Source organism: Temnothorax longispinosus, chromosome 8, assembly GCF_030848805.1.
Source record: "Temnothorax longispinosus isolate EJ_2023e chromosome 8, Tlon_JGU_v1, whole genome shotgun sequence".
In the NCBI taxonomy this organism is placed as follows: domain Eukaryota; kingdom Metazoa; phylum Arthropoda; class Insecta; order Hymenoptera; family Formicidae; genus Temnothorax; species Temnothorax longispinosus.
Window position 1 is genome coordinate 1,665,034 of NC_092365.1, and position 22,696 is coordinate 1,687,729.

General features: G+C 41.9%; 1 protein-coding gene and 1 long non-coding RNA gene across 3 annotated transcripts in view; both read right to left on the reverse strand.

The window, feature by feature from the left end:
* Positions 1–16,267, reverse strand: part of LOC139817093 (uncharacterized) — a 55,421-nt gene extending 39,154 nt beyond the window's left edge. Inside the window, exon 1 of one of the 2 annotated variants that reach the window (XM_071784905.1) lies at positions 16,132–16,267. In XM_071784905.1, the coding sequence (XP_071641006.1) occupies positions 16,132–16,134 (3 nt within the window). In that variant the 5' untranslated portion in view covers positions 16,135–16,267. Of the gene's footprint in view, positions 1–15,837; positions 15,974–16,131 lie in introns of those variants that run through there. The other variant, XM_071784904.1, reaches the window with a different exon arrangement.
* A 23-nt stretch (positions 16,268–16,290) lies between these two features.
* LOC139817095 (uncharacterized) lies at positions 16,291–22,302 on the reverse strand. The gene is made up of 4 exons (XR_011733136.1): positions 22,258–22,302; positions 18,242–20,430; positions 17,979–18,097; positions 16,291–17,540 (listed from the first exon to the last, which is right to left on the reverse strand). It is a non-coding gene; the product is annotated as an uncharacterized lncRNA (long non-coding RNA).
* Between the last annotated feature and the right edge of the window lie 394 nt (positions 22,303–22,696).

A 22,696-nucleotide genomic window follows, 5' to 3' on the forward strand; every position in this document is an offset into this window, starting at 1 on the left:
GTTATTATTGAATTCATATTCTCTATTCTTATTGATTAACAATAATAACACTGCATCAAAGTCGGCACGAACACGTGCGGCGTGCGATCGTGCCATCGATGCGGAAGCAATCGTTTTACATGGTTTGATTGCAATAATAATACGCGCGTCCGCCTGCAGCCTTCACGGTTATCGCGCTAATTTAAACGTGCTTTTATTTTGTTCACAGGGAAGAGAACATCGTATTATCATAGTTGTCTCTCGAAATGACGTTGCGTCGGTAGAAAATGGAAACTCTTAATATTCAATTCCGATATCTGAATGGTAATTTATCTTCGCGGGACTCGTTTGGCTGATTCATAATCAGTTTAGCAAATCAATCGGCCCTGTTGTTTCCCACAGTCTAAAATTTATTCAGACACATCGCTTGAATTTACTCCGAACACATCATTCTCAGATCAAAATTTAGTTCGCGACTGATTCGAGGAAGGAGATCGAGAAGAAAAGGGATGCGCGTGAATGCATCAGAGTGCATCTTGTCCCTCGCCCTTAATTCCCTTCCGAATACTTCGCCGCCCGAAGGAAAACTTCGTTAACGTCGACGACGACACTAATTGCTTCGCTTGATTCTTGTCAAGCCGTGGGATAGGTGAGGCAAGCCGCGCAAGAGTAGATACCGCATTTTGTCGTTGCGCAACGGCTGAGACCACGACCATTATCGTCGACCAACCCCCTGCCCCTCGTTGCACTCGTGTCGTGTGCCACTCACGTCCCGCTAAAAGTAGCGAAACGAAGGGAAAGGAAGAGAGAACGACGAGGGGCGGTCCAACTCGAAAGTCCGATCGCGGGGTGCTGACGTTGGCACCACGTTGCATAAACATACGTGATCGGATTGATTCTCTGTCGGATGCCGAATTGGAAATGCGACGTTCGGTACGGACGGGTAAACACCGGCGCAAGCCGAGGATTGACGTATCGAGGATCGATGAGACTGGTAAAACGTGTGAGCACTTGAGTATGACCGACTCGAGTATGATAAAAAGACGCGAATAGCGTTTGGCGGGATCCGTTAAGTTCCGCTGATTCATAATGAATCTGATCTTTTCAGATTTTCGTTGTGAGCGCCGACATTCTTTTATAAAACAAACTGGCGCTCCGGCGATAGAGCCGAGGATTAAAATTGGAGATATGACGATTGAAAACTGAAAGAAATTGACGATTTTTATTTGGTCTCCAGTTTAAGCCACTTGAATCTAGATCGCATCTAAATTTATGATAATTAAGCGGTAACACACTTTTCATTCCAGCGACTGGCACAGCTCCAGCCCAAAGCTCCGCAGTTTTGCGCAATTTAGAATTGTACTTCGTTTTGATTAAACATCTGTCCTTCAAAATAAACTTTCGCCCGATCGTCAGGTATATCAGGATTAATGTTGTTAACGCGATCCGACGCGCTCGCTCATAAATCAGCGACGGATCTGGCATCATTTATTCTTTAAATAAATCATGAGCGCACACATTAGTATACCGCGATGACGAGCGATTTTGCAGCAGAGCATCCTCTCATCCTCCCCCGCCACCCAAAAACTCAAATACGCCCAGTAATTTGTTGCAGATCGGGCGAAGGCGGAAACTATTTTCGCGATGGTAACGTTATGTAGCATCTGCATAATGCATGGCAAATAAGAGATTTCTCGAATTAACGTTGTACATTCATCACCTCTCTCGCGAGACTGAGTCGGACATTATGATTCGTTAAATCCACTGCGAATAGACGTACCGCGAATAAGAGGCTTTGTATTCGCCATTCTAATCTTTTTATACGTTTTAATTATGTTACCGTACAGCTAACATGTTTCGTTGCAGCTGAAGACAGTCCGTAAAAGAAAAATCAGGCACGGCTTGGTTGACTATTTTGTAAACGCTATGCTCCACAGCGTTTTATGAGTTATTTCAGTTCATTCTCTTGAGAATAGCACGCGTCAGAGTTGGAGTGGTTTCTAGTTTTCTTACGTAATGCTTTTTTTTCAAGAGAACGAGCTGGAATAACTTGTGAAACACAGTCAAGCAGCGTTTACGAAATAATCAGTAAAATTGTATACATAGGAGATGAAATGTTGCTTGGAAACATTTAAATGGAATCAGTTATGATGACTCAGGAGTTATTGTAATGCAAAAATAGCTGCAACGGAAGGAAACGAAATAAAATTTGTTATATGTCTATATGGACTCTTTTTATCTTTTTTCGGTACGTTCATTTTTGAAGTATATCTTGCATATTTAATTAACTGTAACATATACGTTAATTAGAAATTCCATTTTCTTTACATCTCGTGGTGTACGAAACGTCTGCAAGTGAGATTTTAAGTGAACGATGGATTTTAAAGTTTCTCGCTTCCATCCGATATCATTAATTAATGCAAAAATAATTAATTAGAGACAGATGTCATAAACGTAGTACATTTACTATTTCGCTTGTCAGTAACTTTGGGAAAATTCCTTCGTTAAAAAATTAAAAAAACGCGCGAGTCTCCGCATGCGTATATTGCATTTCACGGATGTTCCACCGTTCGATATCTGGATTTTCGGATCCAGTTCGGAGTTCGGATTTCGCAGTTCGGATTTCGGAGTTAAAATCAGAGCGAATTTTCATACCGGAGATTCCGCACGTGGCGTTCGCGGCAATTAGCGCGCCAGCCGCCAGGAAAGAAAACGTGCGGGAACGGTTGAAGAACATCCGGAGAAGAAGTGCCAGCGTAGGTAGTGGAGAAGACAGAAGAGAGGAGGGTGGAGAAGGAGGAGGAAGAGGAGGTGCAGAAAAATCGCGGCGGAAAAAGGAGATTTACGAGCGGCAGGTGGAAGTACGATAAGGCCCGAGTACTCGATCACGCTGTCCCGCATTTTGATTGAATGAGACGGCGCGAAGCGCAGAAGACACCGGCGCGGCTCATTTCCGCGCCCGCCGCGCGGAAATTTGCATGCCGATCAGCGATCGCGGCCTGCAACCCGCGTAGATAGCGGACCGGGAACGGGAGGGATGGGACCGTACGCGTTAGAAGACAGGGTGCGCGGCGTCGTACCGCACCGATAAGCGTCGGCTTCCGTTTTGATACTCGCGACGCCGCGACGGGGACGAGCGGGAAGTCATTGGAGAGTTATTGATACTCGGCTTACTCGATGATAGACGCGCGGAGATGAAACTCGCGAGATCGGGTTGGAGTCGGCACGCGTTATAGCGAGTTAAAATTGTTTTCAGTACAAGATCCGTTACGTTAAAGAGTGGGTAATAGCGTTTCTGTAATTTGCGGACCATGACGTATCTCGTCGACAAACGAGTTTTATCATTCTGATGACAGAAAACTGAGGATTGTAATCGAATCAGCAAATACGTTTAACATAGCCTTCGGTAAGGTCTGTTACGATATTGACCAACGAAGTGTAGCTAAGAGCATAATTTATGCGCGGCAACGTATTTTGTCACGGATAATTTTATCAGTCCCTTTTACATTTGTCTGCTCAACGAATCCGAATCGCAGTGACTTCCGGATCACCGAATCGACTCGATTCAATCACTGACACAATAAGAAATTATTCAACGGAGACGAAGATACAGAAGCGACCTGGTAGGTCAGCTTCCCGATCATTTCGCATCTTTCCTCGGCTTTCTCCGAGCGGCAGTGACGTCAATGGAGAAGCCGGCGCTCCCAAATTGACTGTAATACATCGACTGATTAACGTAATGCCGCGTAATACCGATTGTAACGATCGCGCGATACTCAATGCCAGATCTAAATAGTCGAACTCGCCGTGATTCGATTTCCCCCGTGTACCAACAGCGCGGTAGTTTAAGCATCGGCGCGTCGGCGGATAAGTAATTGCCTCTCGGGCGCGTTTTCGGTTTAACAGAAGCGCCACGAGGTGGTCCCCTCTCGGCGGATAGCCCCTGAAATCTCAGGGCAAAATTCACCAGCATTTTTCAAGATATCTAGATAAGACACAACCCACTACATCAGTCGTCAAGCACCCTGTTAAGCTTGCTGTTAAGGCACACACAAAGCTCTCGTTTCGCTCCCTGGTCGGCCCATTCGAGGGCTAATTCCCATGAAGTTTTACAAAGCTCGCTAAAATTACTACGCCGTTCTCGTCGAAATTATGAATACGCCTCGTCCTTCCCTTCTTCCCTACCTCCATAATTTCAAAAATAAAAGGAGAATATATTCAAAGAGTCTGGAATCGAGTCAATTATTTTTTCGGGAGAAAGAGCGATCGTATATGATGTCGAATTAAAATTTTTCTGCAAAACAAATTCTATGATCTGCAGATAAATTGTATAAAAAAAGTATTAAAAAAATATAGAGACTGCACTATGCGGAATAGAAAAATGGGTAAAACTGATAATGTTCGTACGCTCGAGGAACATACGGTGGTTTATCGTAGTCGTTTTCGATTGTGGATACGCGAAATTACCAGGAATTAACCGATTAATCACCATAACGGGGAGGACGACAAACGCGTTGAGGATGAACTCGTTAGCGGTGCGGTTAACCGCCTGTTTACAACCGATTTCGTGCACGACGCCATCGTTGAATATAATTGCGATTTCGATAAGCCTAATGATTGTGCGCCGTAACATTCACAAACCGATCTGAATTGTACCAGTTATGATGAGATAGGATTACATTAGGCATAACATTGCGCTGTTTTAAAGATCGTAGTACTATTTGATTCATAAAAAAAGTAATTTCCCAGTTTCGCAGATCTAGTTTGATTATCAATAAAAATCGCGGACAAAAATATTCTCTAGAATTTTCAGAATTATACAGAAAGTTTATAATGTTAATCAGTATATAGTAATAGATAATGCAATTATTGGTAATTAGTACAGATGAATGATTATTGTTAATTCTTATTAATATAATTGAAAATAGATTTATACGTCTAATAAAAAATAATTTAAAAAAACTGAAGCATAAATTAATATACTACGAGATGTAAATAATCGTGCTGGAAAAAAAAAGCAAACTACCCTCATGTGGAAAGCAAATGCCTGTATTATGAATAGCTATATGGTGAAGAATAAAAGATCGATTGAAAGAAAACACACGTCGACCGCTTGTCGACATTCTAGCTGACATTCTGTGTAGGCTTGGAAAATGAAATATTGTCATAACATATACCTCGATACTTCCTCCTTCCGTCGACGATCCGCGAAATTATAAATTCACACATATATACTGCAATTATCTGATAATTTAAATAACGGCAATAATAATGGAAATAAAATCAATGCGGTATTATTCAGTATTATTAGCATGGAATGGAATAAATAAATTGGCGATTTTGTAAAAGAGATGTAGCTCCCATAGAAGCGCAATAAAGCACGCTGGGCCAGTTTTATTGAAATATTAGTCGATCGCTGAGAGACTCGCGGTTTTCTGGTCAAAGTATATCGAAATTTATTGCAAGACTGATAAACGGTAAAGGCGATATAATAATTCTTACCCGAGTTCATAAACCGTTGCACAAAGGATCTACTATTCATTCCTTAACAGCATTCAGCCGAAGGCTGAACACTGTGGAGATATAAAAGCGAGAGATTAAGGAAACACGCATACCGAGCATTCAGTACTTTTTTGCTATTACTTGAACAATTTTTTACCGCAATCTTATTTCCAATGCATTGGCGACATATTTTTAACGTATATAAAATATTTTATACTATATGTAAAGTTCATAATATAGTTACAAATGTATTCAAGTTCAAGATGTGCGCTTAAAATTATAATTATAATGAATGCACGACTTATACGCCATATATTTTTCGCTCATTAATCTGTTAGTTTAGAGAAATAAATTGCATAGTCCAACTGCGAAAATACGGGACACATTGTTGCGCGACAAATATTTGTTCTTCGCTTCGCAGGCACCTTTGCAAATGTGGTTTTTTTCCGTGCATTCAACATCGCGGAATTGCGTTACGTAATGCAATTTAATATTTTCATATGGAAGAGAAACTCGGGTATCCCGAAATCGCGTGTCGCAAACGATAGACGATAAAACTTTTCCTTTGGCAGAAAAATGTATCGCAATCAGAGTGCAACGATCGCTGAACCGAAAAACGAGCAATTGTCAGAGATGTAACATCGTTTCGCCCGTTTGTTGCAATGCGCTTAAAAGGGATATTTTATTTTCTCATACGCGCGATGCGTTGATAATCATCAAGTCACGTAGATTTTGATTTATAGATACTGAATCGCGAAAAAGCGAATTCGGCCGGAATCCGCTTTTTCGTGTACAATCTTAAAATCAGCTTCCGCGCGAATCGGATCGACGTTCCAGCCGTGGATGCGCCAAGTGCGGGATAGCACGAAAATCGCCCACGCGTTTCATATCGGAGACAAAGGAGGCCGAGTGGAGTGCAAAGTGGGACCAAAACGGGGATGAGAACGGGACAGAGAGCGAGCGGGGTACGGAACTTTCAGAGAGAAGGAGAGATCGGGCAACCTTCCCCACCTCCGGTTTAAAATGCCACGAGACACCTAGTTGCGATGTATCTCGCAATTCTTCCCTCCTCCCTCTTCCTCCTCCATCGTTTCTCTCTCTCTCTCTCTCTCTCTCTCTCTCTCTCTCTCTCTCTCTCTCTCTCTCTCTCTTTTGTATATCCCCTGTGTCCTCACTTTTCATGATTCCCGGTAAAACGAGGGCTTACTCAGCAAAGACTTTAAGGTACCTGCCCTGCAGCAGGAAGCAAGCATTCGAATGCAGCGTGATGCACCGCGGGGCGTACCTGAGCCATACCTCGTTTCGTCGAGTTCGCGAGTAGCCTTGGAATTTTTGATTGCAACGTCGCGCGGGAGCAAGATATTTTCGGAGGACGTAGATCTCGTTTACTCTCTTATCTCTTATCTCGTATCTCTTATCGCGCGAATACGGTTTTCACATTTCTCGTATCGACGTCAGAGTAAATAATATGTGATTCATGTGATAAAAAGATTGCACGGTTCTCCGTGCAATATGGGAATGACCGATTTATTCAGCGCGCGCTCACCTTTGTTTGCTCTTTACACAATCTATAGAATATCGAGCAACAGGAGGTACGCGGCCGGCGAATAGATCTATTCCTGCAGGAATACGTCGTTCTCGGTGTGTGCACAGGAAAACGCTTCTCCTGTGAACGCTCTCCTGCTGTTATCATTGACTTTCGCTTGTGTAGAATCCGAGTTATGAATGATGTTCAACGTTGTAATAACATCAACGATCAGAGCGAGAGCAAGAGAAAGGATGAGACGGAGAGGAGGAGTTATAATTCCTAACTTTTGCCCGCTTTTGTGTCTCAGACGTAATGAATGCGGTTCCGTATAAAATTACGACGGGGGACGTCTCTTGAGTGACCGTCGCGAGCCGAGCGACACCGAATGCGAGCCAGGCATCAAGTCGATCTAAATGCGAGTCCGTTCACTTAACGCATTCATGAAAGAAATGTGCATTAAGACGTGGAAGAGGAAGAAAGAGAAAAAAGGGTAACGTCGTGAAAACTTTGCGACGCGAAATCCGCTTTCGCGGTTGGCAGCGAAACAGTTTGCATGAATCTACCCCGATTATGTTAATTTTTCCTTTCTTCGAAGGTAGAATTAATTGTTTTTAAGAGTCCGTGCAAACGCTTGGACTTTTCACTGCCAAAACGAATTCGTACGATGCGTACGTGGAGTAATATTACATTGTTATATAAAATTGACAACGTCGGCTCGTAAACGTGAAGAAAAAAAGCATTAGGTAGCTTCGTGATTCCGACGGATGGTAGCATCGATTAAAGGCGTACTGTAACAAGTTAGTGGCCACGTTTCTAGTATCATTACGGTGAACCTCATTCACGTCAAAGCGCGTTGAGTAAGTTTTTTATCGCGTTAACCATCCTGTCGCGCTCGCTGCGTGTTCCCTTCTATCTTTTAAACTGGAACGAACTCGGAGTCATCCGCGGGCATTCGTTTTTGTCAAAACGCCGTCGATTCGTTATGCAAATCGGACTTTCCATTAATGATATTAGATTGAGGAGAGAGAACCGTGCAATTTACTTAACAGAATAATCGTCACGTACCTACACGCAATCGCGGATAATATTTGCGCCTGCAATATTTCTCAAAATATAATATGTCTTTAGAGAATTAAATATGCGTTTACAATCTTGGCGTTCTAAACGTGGTTCACCGATAAAATATAGAAATGTAGAAGATGCAGTTTGATCGCATGCTAATAACGAGATATCGATTATACTTTCTCATCACGTATTAAAAAAGTCGCCGATAAATAAATTAAGAAAATATTAATTTATTGTAATATATTCCGTAAACTTTCTTAACATATTTTAATAAATCTGTTGTCAGATTCTTGCGTTCAGATTCTCCGTTATGGCGACAAACAATTTAACTACGAAAAGAATTTTCTCTTGATTCTGCGGTTTGAATATTCATGTAATTATGTGATTAAATCATATTATTCGTACAATCAGACGACGCTAATTTATGTGTAATTAAAGTACCATTAAAATTTTGCCTCTCTGCGGGAAGGATTTGTCCAGAACCTTCCGCAGCCCGTTGCAGTTGCCGTCCGATATTAATCAATTGGGTCAATTAAACTTTTATAAGAGTACGAGAAAGTGGACTCGGTTAAACGTAAGTTTGTCAGTGACAAGCGCACTCGGTACTTTTGTTTGCGCCACTTAAAACGGAATTATGAAATTATGGATCGTATTAATAGTGGCTGTAAAATATTCCTCGCACGATATTTTGTGATGACGTCTCCCGTTCTATCAATTAGATCTCTCGCTGATTACTCGGATAACTTCAATTCAATTTCACAAAAACAATTTCCCATAAAAGAATCCCAACGCGATCTTATAATTCGCTACCTCGACTTGTCTGAATAAAAATTATGTTTATTGAATTGAACTTGTAGAACAGTGTTCAATTAAGACAAATATTCTGTAAAAATGCATGCTACGTCAATAAAGAATGTTTTAAGCGTGAAGAATAATTTGTTTCTTATCGCGTCGTCATGTCCGCGCTTGGAAGTAAAGCGCTCGTCTGCGAAACATCGCGAAAATCCTGCGAGAATACCGTGCAAGGACGATAATGATTCAGTAATGGCTCACATCCTCGCCCGTATATAGGGTCTTGTGACGGTATAATGGATCATAATGCACGCTGCCAACGACAGTGATGATCGGCCAAAGGATACGATGTGATTGCGCAGCCTGCTTACTCACGGTTCTCTTAAATGTATACCTCGCCTGGTTTCTTCACAGCCGCTCTCGTGGCTTTCATAAAAAAAACTTCTCGCGGCGCAAAATAATCAATATGCCCTACATCTGCGTCGATACGCTTCAATATGTGTCAATACGATACATCGGTGTCGAAACTGATGTAGCCGATATTCATTTATAAAAGAGAACGCGCATAAATCTGCCTGCGTGAACGCGTGACTCGGGCAGATTTATGCCGAAGCACGCGGCCGAGGATTCTGACATTTGCTAAGTATTCAAACATTATACCTCCCTAAATTTCATATTATTACTATTTTTATAAAACATGTGGAATAATTTAATTAACTCTTTATAGAGCGGAAACGATACGGAAAGCGTAATTGGCGCGAGCTTATATTACATTACCCCGGGCGTATAAAATATATATAAATTTTTTTTGCAAAAAAAAGTTACAGCTTTCATTACATTTTTTTTACTGAGCGGCAAAATATTACTGCTGTCCATTTAACTAATAAGCTGCCATTGTACGTGTTTCAAAACAGTCCGGATATAAAGCGATAGCAGCGTGTAAAAATGGAGCCGAAAGTGTACCCTAAAATACAAGCTTCATGAAATATACTTTAAGTGCACGCTCGTTGAGAGAGAGAGTGCAGCATATCTTTATCGCTTTTGCTCGAGATAATTTTAAGAAACATAAAAGTAGCGCTACACATCCGTATTTGGTTAAACGACTCGCGGGGAGCACAAGCGTTATGCGAGCTATATCCCATGGTACGATCGAATGTGTTAGAGCTATTGAATTCACACTGGCGACCACCAGATATCTTGATGCAACTCGGATAGCACCGGGCGATACTGGAAGAGGGTTACCGTTATACCGGGATGTGATCGAATAACAAGAAAATCCCGCTTAATTTCCCATTAAGTCGTCTTTACGCGTCACCTTTGTGCGACACAATTCCTAATGTAGTCCCGACAGGCTCGCTCCCGTGTGTCGTGCCCTCGTGTCTCCTAAGCTTATGATTTATGCGCGCATTTCGCCGCGGGACATTTTCCCAAGCGTGTCCTCATTTCCATACTTTGCGCCGCTCACCGTGTTTCTCGGGCGAGAATCGAATTCACGTGGTAAAGTACGCGCCGCGTGGATTGTTAATGATTAAGAAAGTGTGAGTTCGCGCATGCACCAACTCTCAACCAAAGTTTTCATCGTCGTGCGTTTTCAGAGCGTCAACCAGACCAAGAGAACATATACCGTAACGACCGAGATGTTCTACTTAATAGAGTTAGTCGCCAACGCTTTTCGCCGAGAAGACATCTTTGCCCGTCCGGGAATTGCGCGCGCTGCTGTTAAAAGTATCCTAAACAGCATCGTTAATTAAAGAAGTTGAACCACACAGAGAAGTTCCGAGTGGCTCTAAGCAAATAAATTACTCAGGGTGGTTTTACATATCGCTGTGTGATAAAAAGCGCAGCCCCTTGATTAAAATTAATGCGAATCTCTGTGAGGTTGCTCTTCTCCGCCGTGTATATGTTACCGTTAGAACTCGAATTCTGTCAATACCCGATTTAACTAATAAGTCAAAACTAGTTTTATCAAAGGCCTTTCGTCAATGCTAGTATTAACTGGTCAATTATAGAAATAACAATGGACTGTCAAAACTACAGTGAATGTAGTTGGACATCCAAACAATGGACAGTGAAAACTAGATCTGACTGAAAAATCGATTTGTTAAAATATGACAAAATATCCACATATGATAAAATATCCATCCGCTTTGTTAAAACAGGAGTTCATTATTACTTTTCCCTAATAGTTACAACTAGTTTTACCGAAAAACGTGTTTACGGTGAGTGTGCTCCGTTAAAACTGATTTTAACTCGTCAGAACGGGTATTAACTGAAAAATTTTTAGGGAATACCGGTATTGTCAAATACATTTGATTATTTCTGGAATTAACCAGTTAATACTAGTATTGACGAAAGGCTTTTGATAAAACTAGTTTTGACTAGTTAAAGCGGGCATTGACGGAATTCGAGTTCTAACGGTAACATATACACATGTCAGATTTTACTCGGTTCAATTTTTAATTTAATGAAATTAGAACGGAAAATATAACAATTGATTTTACGGATGAAGAACGTCGTGCTGGCGAGGGATTTCGACGCCTGGAAAATTCTTCGTGCGATTTTATATGAGACCAAGACGATAGACCCCCCCGAGAATTGTATAGTCAAGCATCAAAAGTGGCCAAGCATCCACGTCTCCAGTTTATGTCACGTAAAGGCCTCTCGTAAACTATCTCCGACGATATATTGCATATAAGTATGAGACGACGCGTTAAACAGTTCGAGTGAGTGCAGTCATAACGGCAGCAGTAAATAAAATAATAATTCCGTTCAAATAGATATTAGAGTTATAACAAAATTACGACGACGACAACAACTCCGAACCTAGTTCTAATGTTACCTAAGTTTAAGTAAGACGCGCGACAACTATATAGTCTCTTAACAATGCAAGTCCGACCGTCGCGAATTCGTTCGATTTACGGCCATAAATCGCGACGCGGTATGGGAATGACCTATCGAGAACTATCTTTACATCGGTAAACCCTATCACAATTGACTCCGCGCAGACGGTATTTAGCGCCGGTGTCCCCGGTCGCCGGTCGTATCTGCGCCGCGTCTCTGCCTATTTGTCTCGTCGCACGACAACGAACTCGGCCGGAATTTCCCGTCTGCGCGAGCGGAACGTAACGTCGCACGATAAAGGCACTCGGGGTATGGCACCCTCGCAAAAGTCGTAGACTCGCCCCCGGGGGACAATGCTCGGACCCACCGTCCTTTCCGCTTCAGCGCGCCGTGCCTTCAGCGCCCGGCACGCACATGTGTGTGTATGCCGGTCCCCATGTCGCCGAAATGTGTCGGAAAATGGAATTTCTACGAAGGAACTTTGTGCACGTGTCCCTCGTGAAGTGGCGCGGTCCAGATAACATCGCCGACGCGTATACGAGTTGTCGCGTCTAAGAGATACATATGCAAATAACATCGCATGCAAATGTGTCGTTACGCCGAAATTGTTGATACCTTCAATATTGTTAGTTTTAAGATATCATATATTGGGATAGTATATTTGACTCGACCAAATCCGCTGTGTACGTGCGTAATAGAAATTCCATGTTCGAACATTTCTCGTACGTATCTCGCGATCTGATACCGTTTCTCATGTTCGCGAGCATAAAATTCGTTTATTTGCAAGGAATGCAACAAACAAAAATTCTACGAGGCATTGACGCGATATATGTGTAGAGAAAGACGAAGTAATATATTACATATTTTCCGGAAAAAAACCGTTTCTTGAAATTGGAAAAATATCTCTTTATCTTAAAGTGGAATAATTAAAGGGGCAAATTAAAAATGAGAAATAAATAAGAAATATAAAATTAAATATGAAATAAATGTAATAAATAAATAAAAAAAACAATAAAAACCCATGTTATTTTAAAAACATATTCTTTTCTCATTATATCTACTTTTTTATCTGACTTTAATTATATTTAATTATTATGTATGTTTCTCGTCTCTGTATTTTCATGTTTTTCCAGCAGAGCGTAATCACCGCAAATACAGGATTTTTACTATTTGCCGTGAATACACGTTTTACTATTTTTATAAATAATGTAAATCTTAAAATATAGAAAAAGCTCGCATTCTCCAATTTATCTTAATATTGAGTTACATAGACATAGTGCAATTTTAATACGTACGTAATTACCATGCCATTTTCAGATAAAAGCATGTGTAACAGAACTAGCATTTAATGTCTTCACTTCCGCTTTGAAATAAAAACTGATCAGGGACGATTCAGTTGAATATGTACGCGCAAGAGATTTTTCCAACTTCGAAAATCTTGAAACGCGGTGAATTCGAGTTTCGCTTCGACGTCTCTTCAATGTAATTACTCGCGAAGGAAACTTCTCGGCACGATAAGCCGTCTTTAAATCCGTACGTTGATTTAAATAAACATTTGACACACTCAGCAAAGTGACGTCGGACGGCTGCCAAACGTATATCTGTATGTCAAAAGCTATGTGCACGCGTTAATTCACTTTGCCGCTTTAATTACGGCTAATTAAATATTTCTACAGGAGGGGGATGGCGGGGGAACGAAAGAGCATTCTATCCGCTATATCGAATAGCGGACATTTGACGCCACCGCAGGCAAGTGTCGACTGAGCCACCCTCGCTTTGAACCCCGTAATCGACGCATTCGCAGTAATGATCCCGCGGTTAACGCTATAATGCGCGGCAGACGACTATCTTATTTCGCGTGTGCCCGAAATGGGATATTTCTCTTGGAATATATCTCTCTCTCTTGCTCCTGTACAAAAACCTGATGCAGAAGGATACTCGCGTGAAGAGCGCGGCTCACCAGTTCCCGAGTCTCGATTCAGATGTAGCGCAGTCACGCGATCGTTCTCACAGAGGAGATATTCTCGGTCTGTCTGACATAATGCTGATAGTTACCACTTCACCGATCCACGGAATCGCATATCTTTCTTGTAAAAAAATCACCGGGCCTCCCACATGTATTTGCGCAAAATGTTGCTCTTCAATTTGCGAACCTTAAGCGTACAAGCGTTCAATTTGCGTACTCGATTGTATTTATTCCGCCTATGCTCGCAATTCCATGGATACACCCTAATATTTTGGTTTTACATTGATAACGAGGGTGAGGAAAGAGCGTATGACAAAGATTTTCTTTTCACCTTTGTACATCGTTTCGCAATCTGTCCCGATACATCAATTTTATTCTCTTTTCCATTCACGTTCGTTACTTAGTCATGTCCGGCTCAATCAATAGGCTATTATTAGTGGATAATTGACTTATCGAAAAAAAAAATGGGCATACCTGCCTCATGCAACCCGGGCTTTCATTTCGGATTACAATGGCGCGGTGGGGGAAGCGCAAGCACGCGTATTACGCATCGCTGATCGTCGGAGGCATAATTGCGTGTAAACGAATACGCAGGCATGCAGTTAATTGCACATTATTTCAGCGTGACGCGCGCGGCCACGTCGTAAATAAAAAATGAAATGGAAATCTCTGTAACACCCGTGCAACATTCTTGCGGTTTAACGTCGAAACCAAAATTCGTTCATTTGAAACCGAGAAAACCGAGTATCCCGACGTTCTATATACGTATACAGCCGAGTAAATATTTATCTTCTATACAAAGAACGTGACAACTCCGCCAATTAAGAAATTTTTAGGGATCGCATCGCTTGCAGTAGAACTTTATCCTTTGAAAATGTCTAACGAGATATGGGCGCAGGTGTGCGTCCGAAGTTCCCGGAATTCGGCAAGTAAATTATCAACGAAAAGCAGAATGATACACAGTTAAAAGTTAAGTGTCTTTCCCAAGCAGTTCGATGGTTGATTTCCAAGTTAAACTATAATACAACATTTTTTTATGTAAAACGCTTTTAGAGTAGTGCGAGAAAAGTAGAAAATTAAGGAGGAAAATCTCTCGCGAAGACGGAACGTATATACAAATAGAAGAAAATACAATAATTGTAATGTGCAGTGGCGTATCTCTAATTTCTGAGAATACGCGCCACTCGGGACCATAATCCTTTTCCTCCGGGAATTATCCAAGCAATTATTGTTTGCTCACAAGCGCACCGTTACAAGTAGTGTCCTACCTTTTGACTAAAATTAAAAGTTTGCACGCGACTGATACAATTGTCTTTTAAAGTTACCCTGCTTGCGCGAACTTTGATTGTGCCTATCCTAACTATGCCGCGCCGGCGTAATCACTGATGCGATAAGAGAAGAAAGTCTTGTCGCTGGAAATGCATCTGTGATTTCTAAATAGTTATCTCCCGCGTTAAATTTCGAATTTAGATCACGACGAAGTTATGGCATTCGTGGATTTCTATCCGAGATTCGAGATATTTCTGTTTCGAGAGAGGCAAGAGAGTTTCTAAAATTAAATAAATCCCGTCGCTGTAAAATAAATAGGATTGGATGACAAACGTTCGAGTGACGATGCCACGTCGATACGATCAGTGGTGCAAAGTGGATAGACAATTATGCTTCACGGTCCGTCAAGCTCTCCACGACGATGGGAGGCAGGGATGGTTAAGCTCCGAAGCAGAATGTCAATGAATAAACGTAAATTATGCACGCCGTAAACCAAGTGAGGAATTCTAATAATCGGTCGAAAGCTAAGCTTTATTGCTCACGTGTCGGTGGAGGAGATTAATGAAATGTATACCGAATGTGATATACAATTTCCGCAGTTAATTATAACAAAACTAACGGCATTGTATTATACATTACTAGTTATGTTATACTGCAAACCACAGTTTCGATTAAACTATATGACACACACATACACACACACACACACGAGAACCAAAACTCGGGAGGATATCCAAGCGTCGTCCAGTCGCGATTCAAGGGGTATTCTACTTCTTAATTGTATTAGAAATTTAGCTCACGTTCCCTCGCGGATGAAACTGACATGGATGAAACTTAACTTCAAAATCAATTTTGCGCGTCAATCAGAAATAGGAATCATGTCGATATCTTGTACCTTCCTCGCAGTAACGGCGAACATCGTTACCCTGAAACTTCCCGGAGGCGGAAGGCCTACAATCACGACGAGTGCCGTGCGACAACTGCGAACTAACTGCATTCAAAGCAAAGTCGAAGCACTGCATATGTCCTCCTACGTCGAGAAAGCGGGAAACTGGACGGGGGCCGAGTCAGTGGCCGCACGGACATTCTCGGTATGTGTCGATGAGAGAAAGAGGGAGAGAGGGACGAAGAGAGGGAGAGAAAGAGACAGAGACAGACACAGAGAGAGGAATGAGAGAGCAAAACTCACCATCAGCAACTTGACCTTGTTAACCAAAGGGGACGTTGTAAGGAACTTGTTGACGGCCGTCAATATTTTCCCTTCCAACGTGGCAGCGCCTTCGGCGTCTTGTCCTCGCGAGCATCCGGGCCCGATGTCCGCCCCCTCGCCGGGACTGGGCAACAACTCCCGGCAGTCGCCCGGCCCGAGATCCCTCTTCTTCAGCTCTTCCCGCGGGCCCTCGTGGCTCTGCTCTTCTCCTGTGCACCGCCGCACCCTCAACGATCGCGCTTGGCACGTGTCGGCATCAGAACCGGCGACCGGCTGGCCCGGGGGCGATTCCCCTTAGGGCATCCAGCGGCTTCGTCCCGTACGTCTCGTTCTTGGATGGAGAACACCGTTTCCAGAAACTCGCTGAGTTTTAAGCCGGCTAATCCACCGACCTTTGTGTCCAGCGGAAACTTTACCGACCTCTCTGGATGACGCACCTGCGTGTATTCTCGCGGTACCAAACAAAGCGAGGCTGGTATCAGCGTTAATCGGTTATTTGTACTAATGACGGATTAACCGGCACCGGCACGCCAAAGAAATTGCGCGTCGCTCTCGGATAATTGTAAGATTCGGCACGCTGATACGCGTGATGCGCAATGATGAAACTTTTACGAACAATTCTCTCCCGCTCTTTTTCTTTATCCTCGGATATTCGTTGTCGGAGAAATCACGGTGTCATAGTTTTGGACGATGAATTGCTGATGGACTTCGACACAGAATGACGATAGTGCCGTGCACGCGACGTTGGCCGCGAGCTTCCGGGTGTTTGTCACTCCTAGAGGTCCCGACAGTGGCGCGTTCTCGACGTGGACTGAAGTCCGGAACGGTCCAACGGATGCTGCGACTCGCTCCAGAGGCCGAAGAACGCGCGAGCGCGCGAGAGGAACGCGGCGTGCGAGATATGGAAGGGGGAGGAAGAGGGAGCGATGGAGAGAGAGAGGGTGGCGGTAGCGAGACGCGAGAGGGAGGATTCTCTCGTGGAAAATGGAGGAACGAGATCTTCTATCTCTCTCCCCCTTTCTCCATCTCTCTTTCTCCATCTACCTTTCTATATCTTTATCTCCGTCTCTGTTCGATGACGAAGGGGCGCAGGAGCTCTCTCGGGGGTTCGGAGGTTCGGAGTTTCGACGCCACTAGTTGCTGGTAAACCTCGCAGATTTTCGCGCCTGATGCGACGCCAGCCACTCCGACGTTCCCTATTTTCACTCCCTCTCTATTTTTTTCTCTCCGTCTCCCCCTCTAGTCCGAGATATCCGATGGGTTTACACGAGTTACAGGTTGGCCGGGTCGATGTTTTTGTAGATGTTATCGGGGAATTGATACCCTCATGAATCTGACATGATACAGAAAAACGGCATCGTTCAGATAGTGTATCGCCGGTGGTATTCCTGTGGGAAAACGAAGAGCATTAGAACGAATTTGATTTATTTGTATTGCCACGTGATCCCGCATTTGATTTTCAAACGGATAATAAACTCGACGGTTACGACGATGTATTGGTACGTGCAATTATTGATTAAATTCGACCGAACGGAGTCCGCGGTTTTTCGTTTATACGCAAGAGATGCGAAGCACGAGGAATCGTGAAATCGAGATTCAAATTGAAAGACTTTGCGGAGCTGTTACGTGGGCAATATGTACTTTATGCATATAGAAATAATCCATCAGCCGGAAGAATTTTTATTCGCGAGCGAATACGTGTAGAGGTATACGTGGACGGGATCATTTTGCCAAACACGTCTAGAATTGGCGTTCCCGGTACATCACCGATCGATTGTTAGTTCTGCTATTCCGGAAAAAAGGGACAGTTGAATATATGTATGTACCTGTGCCTTTTTCTCGAATTGATCCGCCCTGCGCGCTCTCTCCCTGTTAGTCCTTTATCCTATTTGCCTCAAAAACGCTCGGCGCGATTTGTCAACATTCTCTTAAGCACGATGATCCCCTGTAAGCCGAATATCACCGGTGAATTCGGGGGATGAAGAATTTCGGGCAAGTAATGGCGACCGGCCGAAATCGAGCGTTATCGAACCGTCATTAACGCACTTCTACAGAAATCAACTTCCTTAGGCAGACTCGAGGATATTACCTTCGTTAGCGTCCAGCTATACCGGGTGAACCGAACAGTTAACTCAAGGTCGGCTGCAAGAAAACGTTAATGGAACGGATTGAGAAGCGAAACTGATGGCGGAACTGCGAGTTCGCGGCGGTCCACGGGACGTCATGTAAATTATTATTTGCGCGATAAACGGAAATTTAGTACAGAACGGATCTATGTACTTTCGGCCGAGTTGCCGTAATCTTCCAAGTGTCTTTAAAGGCTTTTGTGGAGAATATTTCTTTGTTTCCATCGCCGCGTCCTGTCCATATTTACCGCAATGCTCACGTGGGCGGCCGTCATTATCCGTATTGGCATTGTTTTCTGACACGCGGGCCGCTTTTATCAACGGCGTCGCGGCTATATCGGCACCGCGCACGTTCCACGTTCCGTTTCTTTCGCGAAACCCCGCGCCCGCGTTAAATCACGTTTAATGTCAAGAATGGCTCAGCTCTCGACCAGCTCTTCAACAATGGCCGGGCGACCTTCCTCGCCGGGCTTGCACAAAGGAGGCGCGCTTCCTTCACGGATTCATCGCGAAAAATCACGGCGTTCTAAGCTAATTCGCGCTCGTCGCACCATGCGGTTTTTGCAAATCTCCTGCCGCTAACGGCACTCTGCTGATTAGCCTTATCTAAATAATTCTCTCTAAGAAAAAAGTGCAATTCGGCAAGCCACAATACAGAGACAATCTCCCGCAATAAAGGAAAGAATTTATTTTTTAATTATATAGTCACATAGTTTTCAAGAGGAATGATTTTAAATTACTGTTGATTAATAAAATAATTTTGAGATAATTATCACAAAGCGCATTGATACCGTTATTAAAAACTTGCAGTTAATTATTGGAAAATCAATATCCTCTGATTAGCGAGCAATGTCTAATCAAGTAAATGCGCACTCTATTTTCGCGTCGAACATTTTCTCCGAAAAGTACGCATAGAGAAAATGCACTCCAAACTTTTTACTTGCGTTTCCTTTTCTGAGAAATCACTTCTCAGATATCCTCCGCGTAATCATCGGCTCGTTATCTCCATTATGCCGAGCTTTGTGTTATAAGTTTTATAGACAAGCAAGAAGAGAACTGAAGGAGGTCATAAATCAGTAGAAAAGCTCCGTGTTGCCTTTCAATTCAACGCCGATATATCCTGCTACATTCTTGCGCGACACACCGCGTGACGCGCATTCTCTCATTCCGTATGGCTCGCGCAAGCTGCCTCGGATTTCATTAACACAATCCCAGCTAAACTTAATTGTCGTAATTCCCAGGGCTTTTACATTTAATATCGCGCTAAAAGGATTAACCTACGCTTAATAACCGACAAATGCTGCCGCGTGCCGCGGCGCGATACGATCAATTTCGAATTTAAGCATAGAACGGACGCGACTCGGTTAAAATGGAGCTCGATCGGTGCATTCTGTCGCGGCTATTCATTGAAATACGACCGTCGAAATTGGATAACCACCGCCCGTTGATTTACCCTTTTCACGCTCTTTGATGAAAACGCCCTTAGCGGCGGCTAACGAATATCAGAGTTGCAATGTTGCAACGCGCGGTTCATTACGCTTTAAGCTCGTGGTATGTACGCGATTCGCGTACAAACCGTCGCGTTTTTTGCGGAAAAACGCTTCGGTGAAGCGCCGTAGATTTTAAATTCTTTTTTGGAAATTGATTTACGAGGCCGCGGCGCGAATATAATCTACTCGAATTATAGGACATTCCAGATTTTCTTTCTACCGCGGGCCGGCCGAAATTCAATCTTCGTGGTTCGGTGGTCTAGATAATTTTCAGCGCGGCGCGTTACAAGGATGCACGGCGCAAAATATCGCGGGATCAGGGTCATACGCTTAATCGTGGATACGCTATAATCTCCTGTTGCGGTTACACGCGCACATCATGAGCATTATACTGCGAGAGTACATAATGTGTGGCGGGAAACGCGAATAGATAATCCAATCTGAGGTCTGCTTTGTGCGAATAATACGATAGATGGGATCCTGATTGAGTTTCGTTCTCGTTTGACGGGTATTTCGGGCGGCTTCCGAATTAGAATTATCGCTGGCGCATTGGTATCTGTATCGGGTCAGAAAAGTTCTGAATAGGCTTCTACAAATGACGTTCGCCGAGCACAACTATCATGCGAGTTTGCATCGGCTGCAGGGATGGCAGTTCCAAGTACCTATAAAACATATAATTCGTAAATACAACGAAAAAAGTTTCATATATTTTTAAAAATATATGATATATAGTGTAGTAAATTATACAGCATAATATATTAACGAATTAAAGGATATTTATTTATTTATGACGGAAAGTTGAAGTTACTTCTCGAATTAATATTTCTGCAAAAAGCAACTCTCTTTGAAGCGGAAGAAATTATATGATATTCTGAGAAATGAGAAATGAGATGTCTTTGAAATATTACGTCAAAACATAAATATCCTCATTTTTTAATTAAAAGATACAGATGAAAAATGAGCTTTAGTTGTAGCTATTCTTATATTCATATCTGATACATATATTTTTATCATTTCTATTCTAATCCTTCTTATTGTTCTTATTTGCATTTTGCTCTTATTTTTCCTGAATGTTTATTGCATTATCGTGCGTACGTAGGCGTAAATGTCATGAGTCTGCAGGTAGTATATTGTGCTCGGATCCATGGGAAGGGTTGCCACCTCTCCGGGTTTGACCCAGAAATTCTAGGTTTTGATGGCTTATATCTGGGTTCCGAGTTTGGTCATTATTTCTCCGGATTTCGTGAAATATAAACCACCTCATCTAATTTTTAATAAAAAATTAAAAATAAATTTGGCCAATTTCCTGAGTAAATGGCGTTGGAAAAAAACTGAAGAGGATGAAATTGGGATAAATTCCGTTCCAAACTCGATGTGTACCTTACAATTAATGGTTGCGTTCAGTAGAGAAAGTAGCTCACAAGAGCGCTTAGCGACTGTTGTTTGTGACTAGAGTATTCTTTTAGATTCTTGTTTCATAAGAATATAACAATTAGAAGCGTTTAATGATTATCGTTTAATCATTATTTGTATAATTTATATATTTTTGGTTTATTAATTGTTAGAATTTTATTTTATTTCTTGATTATTTAGTCATTTCTTATCTTCTAATATTTTTGACTTTCTTTGACAATTTTTAATAAAACACTTGATGCATATTAACTTGTTTTTTTGTCTTCTGGGTCAAAACGATAGTTTAAGTGGCAACCCTATCCATGAATTTGCTAAGCTCAAATTACTGTACGAATCAGTCATCGCTGTGGGAAAAAATAGATTCTTTTTTTAAATAAAATATTTTACAGTAAAATTTTTATAGAATATAGCACTATAGCTAGTAGTAGAAGCAGGTCATTTTGGAAGATTTATACACAATTACGCCAGTACTAATGCTAATACGTGGAAAAAAGCACCCTTTATAAATAATTCTATTCAAAATGGCATTCTTAAACATAAAAATATATGAAAATAAATTTAACCCTCTATGGCCCATGCAGTTTCATAAACTGGTCCTATTACTACGTTTACGCGAGCGTTACTTCTGCAGTAACTTACGATAATTCCTTCGCGTAAACGGGATTTTCTTTCGCGTAAACGGGATTTTGTAGTAACTTACGATAATTTACTCCGCGTAAACAAGTGAATTATCGTAAATTACTACAGAAAGTAACGCTCGCGTAAACGTAGTATATAATGCCATGTAACTTTGAAGTTACACATTTATATATTTGTAAGTTTTAAGTCTTATTTCATTTTCTTACCATAACTTTGTGACTTCCAAGTTACAAACCACAAGTTTTTTTAATAATAACAAGTTTAAAAATTGTAATAAATTAATTGTTAGTTTTATCCAAATTTAAGGTTAATGTTTGCTAGTTTTGTTATACAAGTGTTTTTAGACATGAAAAATTGAGTTATAGAGGGTTAAATAAATATTTGTATCAAAGTATAATAATATTAATAATAATAATAAAATTAATAAAATAAAATACCAGTGCGCAAGGAGGGAAAGTCAAGTCCGTGTCCGTGAGAGAAAGCCAGAAAGCACAGAAACCAGCACAGTAGCACCCTCTAGCGCAACGAATTTAATCTAAAGTGGCTCCGTTAGCTTCTTATGGTAAAAGCAATGATATCAATCGATAAACTATTTTCGGTTGTCTCACGGTTCGCGATTTTAGGAGATTTAATTAGAATTCTTTGAAATTTCAATTAATATATGAGCCCTTATCTAATTATATTCTTGTAAGGGCTCAGACACAATAAGAAAAATAAGGAATAAGGGAATGTTGCATCTCATTTCAGTACACGTACATTAAAGTGAGATGCAACATGCCTTATTCCTTATTCCTTTATTATCTTTCTCATTGTGTCTGAGCCCTAATGCCCCTAATACTTCAATTTTTGAGAGTTCAAGCTTGCACAGTTCGTCAG